At 39.5% G+C, this 22,209-nt stretch overlaps 1 protein-coding gene across 2 annotated transcripts in view; it reads right to left on the bottom strand.

Moving 5' to 3' along the window:
* The window catches only part of TPRG1 (tumor protein p63 regulated 1), a 189,789-nt gene that overhangs the window by 85,528 nt on the left and 82,052 nt on the right, over positions 1–22,209 (bottom strand). For both annotated transcript variants that reach the window (XM_010853939.1, XM_010853940.1), the window contains exon 4: positions 5,546–5,722. In XM_010853939.1, coding sequence (XP_010852241.1) covers positions 5,546–5,722 — 177 coding nt within the window. The remainder of the gene's footprint in view (positions 1–5,545; positions 5,723–22,209) is intronic.

Below are 22,209 nucleotides of genomic sequence, written 5' to 3'. Positions count from 1 at the left end.
CCAGCAATCCTTGATTCCAGCTTGTGCTTCATCCAGCCCAGCATTTCTCATGATGTACTCTGCATATAAGTTAAATAAGCAGGGTAACAATATACAGCCTTGATGTACTCCTTTCCGTATTTGGAAACAGTCTGTTGTTTCATGTCCAGTTCTAACTATTGCTTCCTGACTTTCATACAGATTTCTCAAGAGGCTGGTGAGGTGGTCTGGTATTCCCATCTCTTGAAGAATTTTCTGCAGTTTATTGTGATCCACACAGTCAAAGGCTTTGGCATAGTCAATGAAGCAGAGATAGAAGTTTTTCTAGAACTCTCTTGCTTTTTCGATGATCCAGCAGATGTTGGCAATTTGATCTCTGATTCCTCTGCCTTTTCTAAATCCAGCTTGAACATCTGGAATTTCAGGGTCCACATATTGCTGAAGCCTGGCTTGGAGAATTTTGAGCATTACTTCACTAGCATGTGAGATGAGTACAATTGTGCGGTAGTTTGAGCATTCTTTGGCATTGCCTTTCTTTGGGACTGGAATGAAAACTGTCCTTTTCCAGTCCTGTGGCCACTGCTGAGTTTTCCAAATTTGCTGGCATATTGAGTGCAGCACTTTCAAAGCATCATCTGTTAGGATTTAAATAGCTCTACTGGAATTCCATCACCTCCACTAGCTTTGTTGGTAGTGATGCTTCCTAAGGTCCACTTGACTTCGCATTCTAGGATGTCTGGCTCTAGGTGAGTGGTCACACCATCATGATTATCTGGGTCATGAATATCTTTTTTGTACAGTTATTCTGTGTATTCTTGCCACCTCTTCTTAATATCTTCTACCTCTGCTAGGTCCATACCATTTCTGTCCTTTATTGAGCCCATCTTTGCATGAAATGTTCCCTTGGTATCTCTAATTTTCTTGAAGATGTCTCTAGTCTTTCCCATTCTACTGTTTTCCTCTATTTCTTTGCATTGATCACTGAGGTAGGCTTTCTTATCTCTCTTTGCTATTGTTTGGAACTCTGCATTCAAATGGGTATATCTTTCCTTTTCTCCTTTTCTTTTCTCTTCTCTTCTTTTCACAGCTATTTCTAAGGCCTCTTCAGACAACCATTTTGCTTTTTTGCATTTCTTTTCTATGGGGATGGTCTTGATCCCTGTCTCCTGCACAATGTCATGACCCTCCATCTATAGTTCATCAGGCACTCTATCTATCAGATCTAGTCTCTTAAATCTATTTCTCACATCCACTGTATAATCATAAGGAATTTGATTTAGGTCATACTTGAATGGTCTAGTCGTTTTCCCTACTTTCTTCAATTTAAGTCTGAATTTGGCAATAACACATTACAGTGCATTTAAAAGAATTAAAGTCAAAGACACTATGTTCTCTAAATTAAAATTCAATAATATTAAAATATTAAGAAATCTCAAAATATTTGGAAATTTGTCAATATGACTTCTAAAGTATCTTTGTGTCAAAGGAGAAATCACAAGAAAAACTATAAAATATTTCTAAGTGAATGATAGTATAAGCACAACATAGCCAAATCTGTGAGATGTAGTAAAAGCAACTATTAGAAGGAAATTTATTAATTTAATTGATGCTTTTGAACTGTGGTGTTGGAGAAGACTCTTGAGAGTCCCTTGGACTTCAAGGAGATCCAATCAGTCTGATTTCTTAAAGGAGATCAGTCCTGGGTGTTCATTGGAAGGACTGATGTTGAGGCTGAAATTCCAGTACTCTGGCCACCTGATGCGAAGAGCTGACTCACTTGAAAAGACCCTGATGCCGAGAAAGATTGAGGGCAGGAGGAGAAGGGGACGACAGAGGATGAGATGAGATGGTTGGATGGCATCACCGACTCAATGGACATGGGTTTGGGTAGACTCCGGGAGTTGGTGATGGACAGGGAGGCCTCGCGTGCTGCGGTTCATGGGGTTGCAAAGAGTCGGACACAACTGAGCAACTAAACTGAACTAAACTGAACTGAAATGCTCACATTATAAAAGAAGAAAAGCCTAAAATAAATGTTTTGGGTTTCAAATTAAAAAGTTAAAAAATAAAGTAAACCAAAAGTAAGAAAAAAGAAAAAAGTAGAGGAAAAAATAAAACAGTAAAAATCAATGAGAAATCAAGCAATCATGATAATTGGCAAAGTGAAAAGCATATTCTTATTAAAAGCAACAAAATCAATAGATTCATTCACAGAAAGAAAAGAGAGACTGCAGATCACTGATAACAGGAAAGAAGACACTAAAGGGATAATAATGGAATAGTAACAACTTTTAACCTTTAAATGAAACACCTTAAACAATAAATTCCTGGAAAAATACAATTTATCAAAATTACCATAGAAGGAAAAATAGGAGTAACTCAGTATTTATAAAACAAAGTAATTTAGTATCTAAAACTGTCCCACAAAGAAATCTCAGGCCAGGAAAACTTCCCTTGTAAATTTCAACAAACATTCAGGGAAGAGATAACACCACTTATATATAAAGTCTTTTAGAAAATAGAAGAGAAGGGAACACTTTCCAGCTTCTTTTATGGGACCAGCATAATCTAAATACTTGGCAAAGACATCTAAAAGAATGAAAATAATAGACTAATATCCTCATGAACATAGACACAAAACTCCTTAATAAAATATTAGCAAACTGAATTCAACAACATATAGAAAGGATAGTACACTATAACTAAATGTGTTTATCTTAAGACTGAATAGCTGATTTAACATTTGAAAATCCTACTAACAACAGAATTTTTAAAAATTAAGTAAGCTCATGGAGAAATAAATATGTGTGAATAAACAAATTCTTTAAAAATGAAGATTAATAAGATGGGAATAACTCTAGCAGATATTAAAATGGTAATAAAGTGCTTTAATAATTAAAAAGCATTTTGCCCTCTAATAAAGAAATAAGTGAAATGGATAACTCAGAATAAACACAAATATACATGGTAAAATACAATATTTATTGACAAAGGGGAGAATTGAATAAACGATGTTGAGATATCTAGTCTGCCATCTGGATAAAGAAATAAAGTTGATGGTTTATCTTTTTCCTTACTTAAGATAAATTCCAGATGAAACATAAATTTAAGTATTTTTAAAAATAAAATTCCTTGGTGGTCCAGTAGCTAAGACTCCATGTTCTCAATACAGGGAGCCCAGGTCTGAACCCTGGTCGTGGAAGTAGATCCTATACGCCACAACTAAAGATCTCACACACCGCAGTGAAGACCGAAGATCCCGCACGCCTCAACTAAAGACCCAGCGCAGTCAAATAAATAAACAAATAAATATTTTCAAAAAAATTTATAAAAACAATAGAAGAAAACTTGGAAATATATTTTGTAATTTCAGTGGTGGAGAAAACCTTTCTCAAAAAAGACATAAACTTAGAAACTTGGAAGAATGATACGTTTAACAACCTAAAACTCAAATACAGTAAATACAGCATTAGAAAGTTAAAAGAAATATGATAAATGGGAAAAAATATTTGCAATAATATATGGCAGAAATAGGACCAAGTTCCTTCATATATTAAGATCTCTTATAAATCAATTTAAAAAGATCAATGTTTCAATAGAAAAAAAAAAAATGTAGTATGGCCAAAAATAGGCAGTTCACAGAAATATAGATAAAACTATTTTCTAACATAAGAGAAACATCTTCAACTTCCTTCAAATTCTAGTGATGGAAATTAAAATAAAAATATTTTTCTTCATCTCACTGGCTAAGAAAGAGTTTCATAAAACACAATCTTGTTGAGGGTACATGAGAAAGGATTCATACTTATGGGAGCATAACCAGCTGTCACCTGTTTAGAAGGCAATTCACCAGCATCTATCATGAAAATTCACAGGACTTTTGTCCTAATATTTCCACTTGTGGAAATTTACATTACAAATATATTTGCATATTTATGCAAATCCTGTTGTTGTTGCTGTCATCAGACTCTTTGAGATCACACAGACTGTAGCCCACCAGGCTCCTTTGTCCATGGGATTTTCCGAGCAAGAATACTGGAGTGGGATGCCATTTTCTTCTTCAGGAGATCTTCCCAACCCAGGGATTGAACCCTAGTTTCCTGCATTGGCAGGCAGGTTCTTTACCACTGAGGCACTAGGGAAGCCCATAGCTTTGCTTGTAGTAGAAAAGATTAAATGCCCATTAATACAGGGCTAGATAAATAGATTGGACTTGAAATTGAATATTTTGTAATATTAAAAAGACTGAAGTTAATCTTTCCATGATTATATAATAATGTCTCCAAAGTATATCTTCGGGTAAAATAGCTTGAAACAAAGTATTTTATGGTATATGTACCCATTGTAAAATAATTTGTGATAAATATTTGCATTGATAAATATTATAAATATACAAAAACATACATATATGCATGAAAGACAATTTTATCCTTGTATATTTATAGACTATTTCTCAAAGGGGAAGAAAAAAACATGAAACTGTTGATTCTCTCCTATGGAGATAATTCTGGAAAACTTAAGGTTTGGGATAGGAGAGAGATGCTGACAGTAACTAATTTTTATGACGTTTAAATATATGTTTACAATATGCATACGATATTGAAAAATCCACCAGTTCAAAAAGTTAGTGAACTGAATCAATTGTTTCTAGCGTCCATGAAAAGAAGAAATAAAAAATAGGACTTTGATATGATATGATTTATGAAAAGAAAACCAATCACTTGATCAATCTATGCTTTTTTTCAGTATTTTAGATTTTTCAGTTCTTACTACATACTAGGCCCAATAACCAGGTACTTAAAGAACAACAATGACAATAATCAAAGATACCTGCCCTCAAAGAGCTTACAGTTCAGAGGAAGATGGCTATCCTCTGGCTAAGACTTAAAATGTCGAAGAAATTCAGTTCCTTCTGAGCCCATCTCAAGAATTTACTCAGCTCAGCAATCCTCTGCCATAAACCTCATCAGATCTCCTGGTAACTGTCAGTATCTCCAAGAGAGCTGGTGTCCCCTCCACGAAATCTCTAAAGAGATTTCTTTCAAGAAGTGCTATTAGCTCTCATGGGTTCTGTCCATTACACTTTAGAGAATAATTTAATTTCCTAGAGGCATTTCACCTTTTCCCACCTTCATTTCTTTGACTTCTCTCTTCCTTCTGCTTGACATATTCTTAAGCTTTTGTTCTTCTGTGACTGACTCCTACCCCAAGTCAAATACTGCAAGTGCTTCTCCAGGAAAGCTTTTCTCATCTCTGTCATATGAACTAGGTTAGTAACATTTCTTCCATGTCCCTGCAGCTCTTTCCACTTTACATTCAACCATTCGCTTGTCAGGTATTCATAGTAAAGTACTAAGAAAGTTGTGAAATGTTAAAATTGTATCCAGATGTATGAACATCTGACATAGAGTAGGAACTCAGGATTGTTTGATAAATTCAACTACAGCTTCCCTGTTCTCCCCTGGCTTCTCCCAGGTTACAGTACTGAACTGAACTTTGTGATTGTTTTCCCTGCATGCCCCACCCCCACTGCACCACTTTCCCAAGTCTAAAACATCACACTCACTTGTCCAGTGACATCGCAGGGAAGGAAAACTTGCCCAGGCAGATGCGATAGATAGCACTCAGGGGAATCCATTGAAACTGCACACAGCAGAGCATGATGAAGTCATATTTGCAAATTAAGAGAGTCTTGTCTGTGATCAGCAAAATCCTCTCCTTCTCATTGTTCCAGTGGTCTATCCTGTGAAAATCACCACAGAGAAGAAAAGTCAATGGCATAATCTTTCCAAATAAATCATCTTCACTGAAACATCTCTACTAACAGAAAAAATGATGAGGTTTATCACCTTGGAAGAAAGAGGAGTTGAAGAAAGTCATCCTCTGTCTCTCTCATTCTGACCCCATGACCAAGGAAGGAGGGAGGTAGAGGATCACAGGAAAATGTTATATGCCCACAGAGCTCAGAGATGATTATCCTTGACAGGTTCCATCAGGGGAATAGCAAGATTGTATCACATTGGCAGTCAACTGATTCATGCTCCTCCACATCTTCCCAGTTCTCTAGAAAACCTTCATGGAGCCCATCTTTCTCAAAGGACATGAAAAATACCTCTTAATTTCAACTCAATCTGAACGACTAAGCATTGGTTTATGCTAATCTTCAAAGGTCAAATTGCTGAATGAAGATAAAATGGAGACTTGAATTTAGGTTCACTGACTCCCACCCAAGCTATTCCATCATACTGAGCTCATTTTATCATTTTCCTGTGGTGGAAATACAGTGAAATGAGTGAAAATGATTCTTATGAGCCAAAGACAAAGCAGACACTAGGTATGTGTTTACTGAGTTGACTTGTTTCAGATTTCAGAGTCTTTCAGGGTATGCAATGAAATATTCTGAGACTTAAGAATCTATTCAACAGAGAGAACAGTAAAGAGTGAAAGCAATGACTTATTTTTAAAAAGTGAGCATGATCTGAAATTCCTCTCATCCACAGCATTTGCTCTCTTTCTGCTACAGCCTTTGTATATAGCACTGTGTGACCTGTATTATAACTTTTTCAGTGCATATTTTATCTTCCTAAAAACTGGAAAGGATGACTGGGCTTCCTTGGTGGCTCAGATGTTAAAGAATCTGCCTGAAATGCAAGAGACCCAGGTTCAATCCCTACGTCGGGAAGGTCCCCTGGAGAATGGAATTCCTACTCACTCCAGTATTTTTGCTTGGAGAGTTCCACAGACAGAGAAGCCTGACAGGCTACAGGTCATGAGGTCACAAAGAGTGAGACACAACTGAGCGACTGACACTTTCATTTTACTTTCAAGAGACTGAAAAGAATGATTTGTGATTGATTCATATATGAATTCCCACTACAAATCATCAATCTAATGTAAAGACTAAGACTTGTCACCCTGTTTCCATCCATTCTCACACAAAACCTCAGTGCTATTCTTAAAATACAAAAGGAGTGATGTTACTTCCCTGTTGACTTTATTAAATGGCACCCTTTCAATTTTAGGTTCGAATCCTATGGTCTGGCGTCTGCCCAGCACCACCTTATAGCAGGCTGAGAAAACTCGATGTCCAAGTCATGTTTTGAATGCCTCATTCAAAGATTTCTTAAACTTCTGTGTAAACTTGTATCCCCATTACATTTTTTCAAAGCATTCTGATCCATTTTCGTTTTCAGCTCTTACCATCATTTGTAAGAAGGAATGATATAGAAGAGGTTTAGTAACTGATACCATGTGAACCTGGACAAGTCAGAACAGACACCGAAGTACAGAGATTAGGGCAATTCCAGTGATTATGGTCTAAGAATCATCCCTATGTATGTGTGTGTGTGCACGCACGCATACACACACACACTCCATGAGGGCAGAGACTGTACAGGGCTATTTACTCTGTTCCTGTCAAATAGTCTTCAATAAGTAAATGTCTGTTGTGATAACTGATTGCCAATCGTAAGTCTTTTGGAGGCCTTTGGGTTGGCTGAGTCGGGGGTGAAAACATCCAGCTCTACTAATGACAAACCTTATAAGATTGGACATTGAGCCTGTCTGTAGCTCACATTTCTTGTCTGTGAGATAGAGACAGTACCAGTACTGATCTCATAAGTTTGGGGAGAGGATTCAGGGGCAAACTTCTCAATCAGTGGTTTATAAAGGAGCTGTTGCTATTTTTGGCAGGGAAACGGCAACCCACTGCAGCATTCTTGCCTGGGGAATTTCATGGACAGAGGAGCCTGGCAGGCTACAGTCCACGGGGTCACAAAGAGTCAGACATGCCTGAGCGACTTACACACGTAAGTGACTAGGTGACCTTGAGTAACCCAGTATATGCCCTTCCTCAATATAGTTCAAAGGCAGGCAAGACAAAGTTAGGAGTTAAATCAATGGGGGGAGGAACAGAAGGATATATGAAGAGAAAAGGGGAGGTGAAGGAGGAAGAAATATTGAGAAACAGACATAGAAAGAAAGAACCATGAGGCTGTGGCCTTGTTATATTCTGGCCATTATGCACATACAAGTGTTAGCTTTGCATCTCCCCACCACCCTTGGAAGAAGGTCACACCTTCTAGCTGAAGTCATTCAACTAGAATATGGAGGTAGAGTTAGTGATACAGAGTCAAGAGATCTGGTTTAAATCTTGGTCCTATGGCTTCCATCCACTCCAACAATGTTGCAAGACTCTACTTCACCAAGAGAAGAGAGAAGTCTCGATAATCTGTTTAACACTCTGTCTTAGACAGAAAAAGATGAGGATTCTGAAATGTTTTATCAGCTATCTACATAATTTTCTCTAAATAGATTGTATCTACTTAGCAGCAAGTTATAAGCTGTGCCTAATAAACCAAGCTTGTTTTTAGTCTAAAATATCCTCAGATTTTGGTTGAAGGTTTTACTGAAAATGTCAGCACTCCATAATGAGATTTATTTTAAAAGGTAAAGGATGGATTCAGGGGAAAAAAAAAAAGAGAGTTCTTTTTAGGAACACAGAGTGCTCTGCTGTGACACAGACTCTGCATAATTTTCATGTTGGGAAAGTCGGAATCCAAGTAAACACACAGGCTTATAAATAGTTTGGGGCCACCATCTCTAGCTTCTGGGTGGTATATTTATTTATTTAGACTTCAATCACACCTTTTCTTCCCAAAGAACTCTTGGAGAAAACACTGAATTTTATATTCCTAGTATTAATGTAATTTAAGTTTGGTGGTAATGTTCAAAACAAATATAGGAGTAAGAATATCAATAATGATTCTGTGCAATTCATGGAGGATCACAAAGCCCTTGAATATCAATGCTTTTGTTTAATCTTCCCAACAATCCTTTGGACTAGATGCTATTAGCTTCATTTTAAAGATAAAAAAACTAAGGTCCAGAGATCATTACAATAAATGACTTGCCCAGTGCTTTACACAGAGCAAACAGTAGTTCAAGGACCTGAAATAAGTATGGAGACAGCAAATCCAGGCATAGTGTTAGCTTTCTCCCTGGGACCACGAACACTCAAATAAAGGACTTTTCAGCGTGGTGTACAAGTGTGGTAAAAGCCACCTCTGGAAGAAGCTGATGTGATGGTCTATACCCATCCTGGAATCATTATCTCTGTGAAACAGCATCCTTGACCATCCCCTCCAAACCTTGACTTCTTCCAGCGTTCTATATCTTAGGGGGAAATCCTCCTTAAAGACTCCAAGCCTTAGGAGTCTTTTTTTCTCTCATTTCTTCACCTCACATGCTAAGTTCTAAACATTCTACTCCTCAAATACCTCTCAAAACCACTCACTTCTCTCCATCCTGACTTTCAACATTCTGATCCACTCTTCCCACATCTCCTGCCTGGACAACTGCAGTTACCTTCTCAGTGGGCTTGGCTATTAGCCACCTGGACGTGGTTTATCTACATGTTTTAGTTCCTTCCCAGCCTCATCATGATACTGCAATGAGGCAGACCATTTTAAAACAAATTTGGTCTTTACCTCCAAAGACCTAACTCTAACTCTGGCTTCAAATACTTCAATATCTCTCCATGGTTCTTAGGAGAAACGACCAAAAAAAAAAAAAAAATCACCTAGTCTGAGGTTCTGCAGTTGGACCTTACCTATTTCTTCAATGTCATTTCAGGCCAAGTCTCTGCACCCCTTTCTCCGGGATCTTTTTTCAGTTTCCAGGACTCGCCATGCCTGGTCCTACTGAAGGGTCTTTGCCTGTGTTATTCCCTCTGCCAGCTATGTTGTTCCTAATCTTCTTTACCTACTGAACTCCTACAGTGCTGAGCTCAATTACTCCTTACTCTGGCAAGCTTTCCCACCTCCATGACCACTTCTCCTGTTTCTAATATGTACTTTCATAAACTTCACATCTCTCCTTCCCAGCACTTATCCCAGATGCAATTTCATAGTTATTTCTGTGATTATCTAATTAATGTCAGTCTCCTCTCCTATACTGTAAATGTCACAGAGTCAGGTCTTATCATTATGTCTCCAAAGTAGTAGGCTTCCCCAAAATAGTTCTGGAATGAATTAGTGAAGAAGTAGCAATTCCTTGAGAGAGCAGCACTGCAACACATACATTACCCTATGGAAAACAGACAACCCCTGGGAATTTGCTGTATGACACAGGGAGCTCAACCGAGTGCCCTGTGACAACCTAGAGGGGTGGGAGGCGGTGGGAGGTGGGAGGGAGGTTCAGGAGGGAGCAGACATGTGTATACCTATGTCTTATTGATGTATGGCAGAACACACTATTATAAAGCAATTATCCTCCAATAAAAAATTTAAAAAAATTTGGAAAGATTTAACAGCTCTTGTGTAGTACAACCTATATGCTTTGCTTTGTGCTGCTTGAAGAATTTCGTCCTTTGGTTCACACATCAAAATACTCCCCCATAAAATAGCACATTTCCAAAAAATAATAAACCAGTAATATTGGGAAAATGTTCCTACCAAAAGGATGAGGAAGAGCAGGATACAAAGTAGCACCTTCAGTATACTTCCAATTTTGTAACAATGAAGACAAAAATATATGTAGATCAAAATGCGAACACTGATCATTTCTGAGTGGTAGGATTTCAAGTGACTTTCGTTTCTTCTCATGCTTTCATTAATGATGAAAATCACTTAGTTGTGTCCAGCTCTTTGTGACCCCATGGACTGTAGCCTGCCAGACTCCTTTGTCCTTGGAATTCTCCAGGCAGGAATACTGGATCGGGTTGCTACTCCCTTCTCCAGAGGATCTTCCCGACCCAGGGGTTGAACCTGGGTCCCCTGCATTGCAGGTGGATTTTTTACTGTCTCAGCCACCAGGGAGGCCCCATGCTTTCATTAATCAAAGTTTAATTTTTATGATAAATGCTCTACTCATATGATAAAAGAGATATATGCTTTTAATTTTCACTGAAATACAGTTGATTTACAACATCATGTTAGTTTCAGGTATACAGCAAAGTGATTCAGCCACACACACACACATATTTTTACATTCTCCTCCATCATAAGTTACCACAAGATGTTGAGTGTAGTTCCCTGAGCTACACAGCAGGTCTCTGTTGACTATTCATTTTGTGTATAGTACTATGTGTATTTTAATCCCAAACTCTTAATTTATCCCCTTGCCACTATCCTCTTTCATAACCATAAGTTTGTTTTTTATGTCAGTGACCCTACTTCTGTTTTGTAAGTAAGTTCATTTGTATCACTTTTTTCGATTTCACATACAAGTGATAGCATATGATATTTGTCTTTCTCTGACTTACTTCACTTAGTGACATCGCTAGGTCTTATGACAATTTCTAGGTCCATCCATGTTGCTAGAAATGGCATTATTTCATTTGTGTGTGTGTGTGTGTGGCTGAGTAATATTAAGATATTTTTTAAAAAATAAGTAAAAATCACCTGTCCTTAAAGTTTTCATATTAAATTCTGTCTGTTTAATGGTGCCTTCCCCTCAGTTCCCTCACCCCTAGTAGATTGCATCTCTCTCATGGTGCTAGTGATAAAGAACACACGTTTCAATGCAGGAGACATAAGAAATGAAGGTTCAGGCCCTGGGTTGGGAAGATCCCCTGGAGAAGGAAAAGGCAACCCACACCAGTATTCTTGCCTGGAGAATCCCAAGGACAGAGGATCCTGGCAGGCTACAGTCCATAGGGTCGAAAAGAGTTGAACACACGCTCTTTAAATACACACAAGCATTTAGCAGTGCTTCAGTTGTGGCCTTAGTCACAGCTTTCTATACTTGTCTTTCCGTTTCCCCCAAACTTGATGGGAGACCCTCTGGTGTAGAGACAGTGACTGAGCCCTGTGTGGGTTCCCTCGCTGTGCCCAGCACAGAGCCAAAGAGAAAGCAAAGTCTTAGCAAACGAGGAGAATGTGGAATAAAAAGCTAGAATCATAAGATCCATCCCCTCAGTGATGAGAGCCTGTCTCTGCTGGCAGTGGACTGGCCACATCCTCCCATCACCGCTGTTCCTCCGCACTGACTGCATTTTCCTTCTGCTGGGGAAGGCGCCCAGACTTCATGGAAACCAAGATCCTAGTTGCTCAGGGAGATTTGCAGTTTCCTGGGACTACAACAGTTTGGCCAGCAGAGGGCAACAGCGAACCAGAAATGACAGGCAGGTCCTATCCGAGCAAGCTTCTAGGACCCCCACCGTGTCACTCAAACCATCCCAGATGCCTTGCCAGTGGCCCCAGCCCTATGCCTAACAATACTCTCAGCAGCTCTTTTAGGGCTGTCAGATCAATTTGTTATTTGGAAAAGAGCTTTCTCCCTAAAATATTTTCTTATATTATTCCCTCAAATACATACAATATGCACGCACACAGTTATACACACACATACACACATACCCAACTCATTACAGACATCTTCCCAGATATTGAATAGAGTGATTGTACCTGATTTATAAATCAATCTTCTTTCCTGTGTCCTTCCAGCCTCTTAGCATAACCAGCCCTTGAAAGAGGAAGACAGCATCTTGGCTAGTCAGGAATCAGCAACTCAGAAGGAAAACACTAAATCATTGATTCCACACATATTCCCTAGCACCCACTGGGGTTCCAGGCCCTGAAGAGAATCCAATTTGGGTTTGCTATTCAAACACAAACAGATGAAAAATGCATGGCATTGAAGCAAAGCAATTTCCCTCCCCCTGAGTTAAGTGAAGTCTTATAAAACCTTTAGCTAAATAACCCACATGCAATTCTTTCAATCATTTGGTTACTCTCTCCCCAGGCCTCTCCAATTTGTTTAAAATAGGGGACCCTTCAAGTAAACACAGTATTCTAATAAAAACCCGATGTCCACAAACCTTCTCTGTTTCCTTCCCCTGACTTGACTTCCTGTGGTTCATTTTTTTCCCACTATCCCATGCAGCCAGTCATGAACCAGGCCCTGTGCTTAGCTACTTGGAATACTGAGAAACGCATTCAGCTCTTAAATAATACACAGTTCTCCACAATGTTGCAGGGGGAGGAATTGCCTAAGGAAGAGTTCATATGCTGTGAGGAGACTGGACAATGAGAAGTCCACAGACTCAGATGTCTGGATTCTCAGCCCATTGTCCACAGGGATGAGGAGAAGGAACCTCAGGCATCTATTTGATGCCCTTAAAGAAGACTCTCTTATCAACTTTTCATTCCCTGCTGTTTAGTGAAGGTCTCAGTGTTGGAAAACCACAGGTTGCAAGGTACAGATGATTCTCTGAAGGTGCACAAAAAAGGGTCTCAGGAATATTTAGTCATTTCTCCAATATGTCTTTAACATGTATCCACAATTTTTTTTCCCCCTGAGTAAGAGAAGTCCTACCATGAAATTTCATATTGCTCCAACTAATTGCTTCCCTGCTGGTTCAGTGCTAAAGACTCCGCCTGCCAATGCAGGAGGCTCGGGTTCAATCTCTGGTTCGGGAAGATCTCCTGGAGAAGGAAATGGCAGCCCACTCTAGTTTTCTTGCTTGGAAAATCCATGGACGGAGAAGCCTGGCAGGCTATAGTTCATGGGGTCGCAAAAGAGTCAGACACAACTTAGCAACTAAAGAACAACCACCACCACCAGTTGATTGCAGAAAAAAAAAAAAAACAATGGGCAATGATTTTCCTGGAAAACAAAGTCCTAAAGATGGGACCCATCATGCTTTATGAAACAAAGAGGAAGCCAGCATGAGCAAGGCATAGGGAACAAGGAGGATAGCGGAAGGAGATTTAAGCCGAGGCCACGTCATATACAGAAATGATCACAATGTCTTTGCAATGTGTGAATACTTCGTATGTCACCAGGTTTCTCTGGTAGCTCAGACAGTAAAGAATCTGCCTGCAATACGGGAGACCTGGGTTCTATCTCTGGATCGGGAAGATCCCCTGGAGAAGAAAATGGTAACCCACTCCGGTATTCTTGCCTGGAGAATCCCCATGGACAGCGGAGCCTGGTAGGCTACAGTCCGTGGGGTCACAAAGAGTCGGACACGACTGATTGACTAACTCTTTCACATTTAAATGGTTATTATCACCACTCTCCAGGTGGAGGAACCAAGCCCCAATAAAGTAATGTGCATCTAGTACCAATGACAGAGCCATCTGACCCCCAGCCCAGGCCGTGTACACTTCCTCTAGCAGCTTCTGCCACTTACTTTCCCTATCCCACAGGCAAATGTGCCCTCCCTAGCACAGGACAGTCAGTAAGAGGATATTTTAAAAGCCACACAAAGAGAAGACTCTGGGCACACCCCATCCTTCTCTCTTTCCCACACAAGGACTGAAAAGCTGTTGAACAGCTCTGTCTTCCAGGGCACACCAGGCGCTAACAAGAGGCCCACCCGCTGGGGGGCTTCTCTCCTCCCCTCCTCCCCCGAATTTACTTCAGGGGATTCACTTGATCGGAAGCCAAAGAAGCTGGCAGGAGAACAAGGACTAATTCTGAGGAGGCGGCAGAAAGGGAAGAACAGAGGGACAAGATACAACAGATGCTCACATCTTGCCACCTCCATTGTTTTATTCTTTTAAACGGGAGAGATATTTGCTTACTGTATGTATTATTATAGTTACATCTCCTTGGGTACAGGAGACACAGCCCACATCAGGCAAGTCCAGGAAGAAGAGTGTGTTATAAAAATACTTTGAGGAATCCCACAGAAATTCAAGAACAGGAACCAAAGCACAGTTGGGCTTTAGGAAACCTGGAAAGTCACGAGGAATGAAATTTACTCTCTGGGGAGCTGTCTCATGATGTCTGTGTATCCTTCTCACATCTCATCTGTTTCCGACTGATTGGTGTGCTCCTTCTGCTCACTGTCAATGTTATTTTCCTTTTTAGTTCTACCTTGCCTGTGACCTTTAATTCTATCCTAAGTCCTGACTATACATGAATTTTCAGATTTGCTCTCATAACTACCTGGCTTCTGTAGCCCTAATTCTCCCAGTTCAGACTCTGAAGGTAGGGGGATCTTTAGTCCAGGTTATTCCTTTGGGTCCCACAGCAGCTAGCAAGTTTAGCTTCTATTTCTCCAATCAGCTCTGGCCAGGGGCTGAAGTTATGTAGGAGAAAATAGGAGTTGCCAATGAGAAATATTTTATTCTTCTTTTCTAGAATTGTTTTAACTATTTGTTTAACTAATTCCTTTGTCTTTCCATAAAAACTTTAGAATAGTTTTATTTATATTTACAAAACTCTTGCTAAGATTGAAAGGAATTATGGTGAATGTGTATGTCAAATTTGTGGAGAATTGACATCTTTACTACACTGATCCTTTCAATCTATGGATATGGTATTTAGATCTTTGTTTATCAGCATTTTGCAGCTTTCGGCATGTAAGTCCTGTATATATTTTATTAGATTTACACTTAAATATTTTCCCTTTTTTGAGTCATTATTAATGTTATTGTATTTTTATTTGTTTTTGCCCTAGTACATAGAAATAAAATTGATTTTTAATTTTTATTGAAATGGTTTTTATATGTTGATTGTATATCTTGCAAACTTACTAAACTCATCTATTAGTTCTGGAAAATTTTTGGTAATTCTTTGGAATTTTCTTCATAGATTATTATGCTTACTGCAGTTAGGGCCAGTTTTTATTTCTTCCTGTTGGATCTGTATGCCTTTTATTTCCTGTCTTGCTTTATTATGCTGGCTAGAACTTCCAGAACTATGTTAAATGTTGGTAGTGAGAGTGGACATACCCATTCTGTTTCCAGTCTTAGGGAGGAAACATTATCTCTTTCCCAAAAGTATGATGTTAATTATAGGTTTTATGCAGACTTTCTTTATCAAATTGAAAAGATTTCCCTCTGTTTTTTTGTGTTTTTTTACTATTTTTCTCATGAATGAATGTGCTGAATTTTGTCAAATGCTTTTTCTGCATCAATTGATCTGATCATATGATTTTTCTTCTTTAGCCTTTTAATATCATGGAGCACACTGATTAATTTTCTAATACTGAACCAGCCTTGCATCCCTGGAATAACCCCACTTGATCATGGTATATATTACATTTTTTATATTGCTGATTTCTGTTTGCTAATGTATTGTTAAGAATTTTTACATCTATATTCATGAGGGGTATTGGTCTGCAGTTTTATTTTTGTACTGTCTTTGTCTGAATTTAGTATCAGGTTAAAACTGGCATCATAGAATGAGCTAGGAAGGGTTCCTTTCTCTTCTATTTTCTGGAAAAGAAAAAAAAGTGAGTCACTCAGTCCTGTCTGACTCTTTGCAACCCCATGGACTATATAGTCCATGGAATTCTCCAGGCCAGAATAGTGGAGTGGATAGCCTTTCCCTTCTCCAGGGGATCTTCCCAATCCAGGGATCAAACCCAGGTCTCCCAAATTGCAGGCAGATTCTTCACCAGCTAAGCCACCAGGGAAGCCCAAGAATACTGGAATGGGTAGCCTATCCCTTATCCAGTGGATCTTCCCAATCCAGGAATTGAACTGGGGTCTCCTGCATTGCAGGGCATTATTTACCAACTGAGCTATGAGGCAAGCCCCTTTTCTGGAAAAGATTATGTAAATTGGTATTCATTCTTCTCTAAACATTTAATACAATTCTCCAGTGAAACCACCTGCGCCCAGATATTTCTTTGGGGGAAGGTTTCAATTACAAATTTAGTTCCCTAATTGTTAAATTATCTATTTCATCTTGGGTGAGTCATGGTGGTTTGTGTGTATTGAAGAAATGGTTCATTTCATCCAACCTGTCAAATTTATATGTGTAGAATTGTTAGCCATAATTCTTTATTATGTCTCTGTTTTTTATCAGGTCTGTAGTGATACACCCTATTTTATTCCAAATATTGGTAATTTGTGTCTCCTTTTCTCCTTTTTTTAAATTTTCTTTGTCATTCTTGCTAGCAGTTTGTGAATTTTATTAAACTTTTCAGAGAATCAGATTTTTGTTGATTGGGTCCTAGTATTGTTAAATTATTCTAAATGTATGCTGAATTTCTGCTCATTTTTATATCAGTTATTGAAAGAATGGTCTCAAAGTCTCCCGGATAATCATGGATTTGTCTATTTCTCCTTTCAGTTCTATCAGTTTTATTTCAGATATTTTCCAGCTGTATTATATGGTGCATACACATTTAAGATTGCTCTATCTTCCTGGATGAAAGGATTGACCCTTTCATCATTATACAATTTTTCTCAATTTCCCTGGTAATTTGATTTGCTTGGAGGTCTTCATTTTTATTAATTCACATAGCACAACATTTCAGAAGCCACAGTAATTTTTAAACTTGGTAATTCTTTCTATTGAACATATAGTGGAAGCAGAAGCTCTTTTCTCTTCGCATTGATTACTCTTCCTAGACCAAACCTACTTTCCCTACATCAGGGAATTTTGGGATAACCCACTCCAGTGTTCTTGCCTGGAGAATCCCAGGGACGGGGGAGCCTGGTGGGCTGCTGTCTTGGGGTCACACAGAGTCAGACACGACTGAAGTGACTTAGCAGCAGCAGCAGCAGCAAGGACCCCAGAGGGTTGAAACAATTTCCTCTTTGTGAATCAGGCAGCATGTTTATTCATAAAAGACTATAATAGTTGTTTGTATAACAGCTGTAAATGGATTGATATGTATGGACTGTAAATGGACTAAATGGATTGATAGCCTCCATATTAAGGTTGAGGTCTTATTTGTTTTCTTTACTAAAACACATATTGGCAGTCCCCTAAATAATCAAGACTAAGTTTAAAAAGAGCCTCTTGATGAGGGTGAAAGAGGACCATGAAAAAGTCAGCTTAAAACTCAACATTCAAAAAACAAAGATCATGGCATCTGGTCCTATCACTTCAGGACAAACAGATGGGAAAAAAAGTGGGAAAAGAGGCAGATTTTATTTTCTTGAGCTCCAAAATCACTGTGGAGGCTGACTGTAGCCACAAAATTAAAAGACATTTGTTCCTTGAAAGAAAAGCTATGACAAACCTAGACAGCATATTAAAAAGCAGCAACATCACTTTGCCAACAAATGCCCGTATAGTCAAAGCTATGGTTTTTTCCTGCAGTTGTATACAGATGTGAGAGTTGGACCGTAAAGAAGGCTGAGCACCAAAGAACTGATGCTTTTGAATTCCAGTGGTGAAGACTCATGAGAGTCCCTTGGATAGCAAGATCAAACCAGTCAATCCTAAAGGAAATCAACCCTGAATATTCACTGGAAGGACTGATGCTAAAGCTGAAGCTCCACCTGATGCGAAGAGGTGACTCACTGAAAAAGACCCTGAGGCTGGGAAAGATTGAGGGCAGGAGCAGAAGGGGATGACAGAGGATGAGCTGGTTGGATGGCATAACTGACTAAATGGATATGAATTTGATCAAATTCTTGGAGACAGTGAAGGACAGGGAAGCCTGGTGTGCTGCCGTCCATGGAGTTGCAAAGAGCTGGACTCAACTTAGCGACTGAACAGCAACAACAAGTTTAAAGTTACTGGGCAATTGTTTCCAGAATCTATTGCCTTTCTAATAATGTGAACATCTTATGTGATATCTTTGAATAAGAGAGAAATGCTTATAAGCATTTGGTAAGCATATTCTTAAATATGGTAAGCATATTCTAAAACAATAATGTTAATAATGATGATGCCCTGATGTTATTTCCTTGGTATAAATTCTTCTGTCATGACTTATTTCAAGATAGCAAGGTGAGATCACAAGAGCTGGGATTGGAAGAGCTGCATACAGTTGGCCATCTTGAGTGGGAGGGCTGAGCACACAGCACTGCATTGGAGGATGAAGAGGAGCCAGTGGAAGGCAATGGGAAGTGACAAGGTGTTGGCAAACTGCGAGTATATGCTCTAACTGAACACATTCAAATTTTAAAAAAACTGAGCAGGGTGGTAACGGCTTATGGCTCTCCAATTTGTGACTCCAAAATGAAATACATGATCCAGACTCCTTAGTCTGGCCTTTGAAGTTCTTTTCTTCCCAGTTCCTTTCAAGCCTTCCTAGCTTGTTGTTAGTCCTCTGACTTGTTCACTGTAATCTGGCCACATTGAGCTGCTTATGGTTCCCTGAGCCTGCCTCAGTTATCGCACAGAGTCCCCTCCTTCCTGGGATATTCTTTCCCATCCTATCTTTTTGGAAATGTCTCTTCCTTCCTTAATCCTGGTTATACTTCTGACCTATGTCAACAATACAGACACAGTGAGTTCTGCGCTCCCACAAAATTATTTGCCAGATTGTGTATCAGCAAGTATCATACTGTGCTGCGTTTCATTTACACATTCTCCTTCCCCACAAGACTGAGAGTTTCTTGAAGATGGAAATTTTGTCTTACTTATTTTTTTTTATTTTCATCATTTAGGGCAAAGTTTGGCTTATGTAAGGAGCTCAGTAAACACATAAATGTATACATACATGAGTCACTATTAATAATAATTATTATTATTATAAAAGCAAACTCTTGGGTGGAACATGCTGCTGCTGCTGCTGCTAAGTGGCTTCAGTCATGTCCGACTCTGTGAAACCCCAGAGACGGCAGCCCACCAGGCTCCCCCGTCCCTGGGATTCTCCAGGCAAGAACACTGGAGTGGGTTGCCATTTCCTTCTCCAATGCAGGAAAGTGGAACATACTATATGGCAAAAAATTCTTGTAAGCATTGTATATATATTAAATGATTGAATTCTTAAATTAATATCCTTCTTTACATACCCACTTTATAAGTGGTAAAATTGAGGCTCAGAGGAAGAAACTTACATACCAAGGTCACATCACTAATAAGTGTTGGAGCTGGACATGTAGCTGCATCAGACTTTATCCCACCTCTTGGCCTTTCTTGACTCCTCCTTACTTCTTTAGCAGTCTTGGAAAAACAAAAACACTTGCAAGTATGTTTGTAACTGCAGTAACTAAATGCCCTCACTGTCCTGTAATTCAGGTTACTCAGGATCATTAGCTATCTGAATGAGGCTGCTGCCATGGAGGAATTTAGAGAGAAAAGCAACATGTTTAATTAGGTGGCTGTTGATAACACTGACCCAGGATAAATGGATTCTGGCGACAGAGGTGCTTTTGTTGCTGCCAGAGTCTTGCCACAGGTCATTACCATCTTGATAGATTTGAGGCCCTTTTCAGCCTGACTGCTTTCACCCAAGGATGGAGGAAGTGTCACTGGGCTTTGAGCTGCTTGGAGGCCCAGGGTAGTGGAGGCAGGACTCGATGGATGGACCCCACCGGTGTCAGTGAAGAGTTTCAAGCAGTAGATGTCTCTACCCGAATTGATGCAAGTCAAGTCCATATTGGATTCTGAGCCCTACCACATGTCAGACATTGTACCAAGTACTGAGAGGTGGGCAGAGATGGGTTTGGACAAAGGTGAGTCAGAATTAGGCCTTGACTTAAGCAGTGCTTTCCTCAAAATGAACTATATTATGTTGTAGAAGGTAAGCACAGAGAAGGAGGAGAAAATTATTCTCACTGAATCACTGTGGAAAGGTTTTATGGGCATAGTATCCCTGAAGGACAGGAAAGGTCTGAATGAACAGGAGGGAGAGATAGCATACCAGATAAAGTGGATGAGTACAATCATGAGGCCAAGGCATTGTGTCAGTAACTTTAGGGGATCAGCAGGCAGTTCCATTTGACTGATAGAATTTACTACGGGGCATAATAATAAACAAAGCTGGAAGGGGAAATTCAGTCTATGACATGTCCTAAGTGAGAGAGCAGAGCACACAGCACTATATCAGGGGATGAAGAGGAACTAGTGTAAGGTTCGTAGCCAGTGTAAGATCTTTAAGATGCAACAGAAGGGCACGTAGGCAGTGAGAATCCACTGATGTCCTCAGAACATGAGCATGAAAGTGACCTAGACTGATGCTTCCCAGAGGTTAATTACAGGAACCAACTGGGAACCCTGTGAAAATGCAGACTCAGGTTCTGCATGACTGGGGTGGCCCTGCGTGTCAGCACTGCTAACAAACTCCTAAGTACTGCTGCTGCTGTTGGGGTGATTCTAAGACCACACTTTGAGTAGCAAAGTCTAGAAGAGATGGAAGTATGCAAAAATGAGTGGGGTTGGGTAAGAGATACATTTCAGTCTCTTCATTTGCATTTCACATTTATTATTCATGAATGAAATGTTCAGCAATCCCTAGGTTCACAGTTTGTTTGTTTTGTTTTGTTTGGCTTTTATTTTTTAAATTATTAGCAGCAGTGCTGCTCATTACAAAAGTAGTTCAGTGCTCGTAATTAGACTGCGACAAGATGAAGCACCATTAACCTTAGCCCAACAGCAGTAGCCACCATTCCCTACAGGTATCTGACTTTTTAGCTGATTCTGGGGAAAAGACTAAGATCAAATGGACAGCACAAGGCCAGAAAGGTATGGAGAAGAAAAGAGGAAAAGGTCTCGATCCTGACCAGCAAATCTCAGTCCTCCTGCCTGCTAACAACAGACAGTCCACACAGAAACAAGACACAGGCCCAAAGATCATTTAACTAATTTAAACTGTGGTGATGACTGTGTCAGGAGATGAAAAATCACAAAAGGCAGCAAGAGCAGAGCGATGAGAAGACCACCTGGCCGGGAGAGAGGTCCTGTGAAGCCAGGTCCTCCTGTGACCCTTAATAAGCAGTTGCCTTTAGATAGGTCATTTAATCTTTGGGTTTCTTCATCCATAAAATGAAGCCAATAGCCTCTCCTTGCTTTCTCCCGTGGGTCTGTCTGAGGATCAAATATGAACTCAGGTGTGAAAGCAAACACAGGCACAGCTTTGGAGACCAGTGAACTCAGTGGCACCCTAAACCTAAGAAATGGCTCCTGATCTCCTGGGCCTCAACATTGCTTTGCTCCCAGGACACCTCACTTTTTATATAAACATTCACCATGGTTATTTCTTCTGGGAAATCATTCTAAATTAAGCAAAAATGCCCTGCACACTTCCACTCACCCCACCAAGCCCAGGAAATAGAGTTGAGTTTATCCATTAAGCTACAATCTGATAAGGGGCACACATGGAATCTGAGCACAAAGGCAAAGCAAAGAATACTTTTGCAACAGTCAGAACAGCATGATGCATTGGAGCCCTGTCTCTGCTACCTTAGAGCTCTGCTATTCTTTTTAAAAATTTTTTATTAAATACAGTTGATATATAATGCTATGTTAGTTTCAGGTATACAGTAATTCAGTTATGTATACATACACACACACGTGTGTGTGTGTGTGTGTATGTTTGTGTGTGTTTAATAGCTTATACTGGAAGAGTATAAAAATTATATATAT

Source organism: Bison bison, unplaced genomic scaffold (genome assembly GCF_000754665.1).
Source record: "Bison bison bison isolate TAMUID 2011002044 unplaced genomic scaffold, Bison_UMD1.0 scf7180017864333, whole genome shotgun sequence".
Taxonomy (NCBI): Eukaryota; Metazoa; Chordata; class Mammalia; order Artiodactyla; family Bovidae; genus Bison; species Bison bison.
This window is presented reverse-complemented; position numbering and strand designations above follow the sequence as displayed.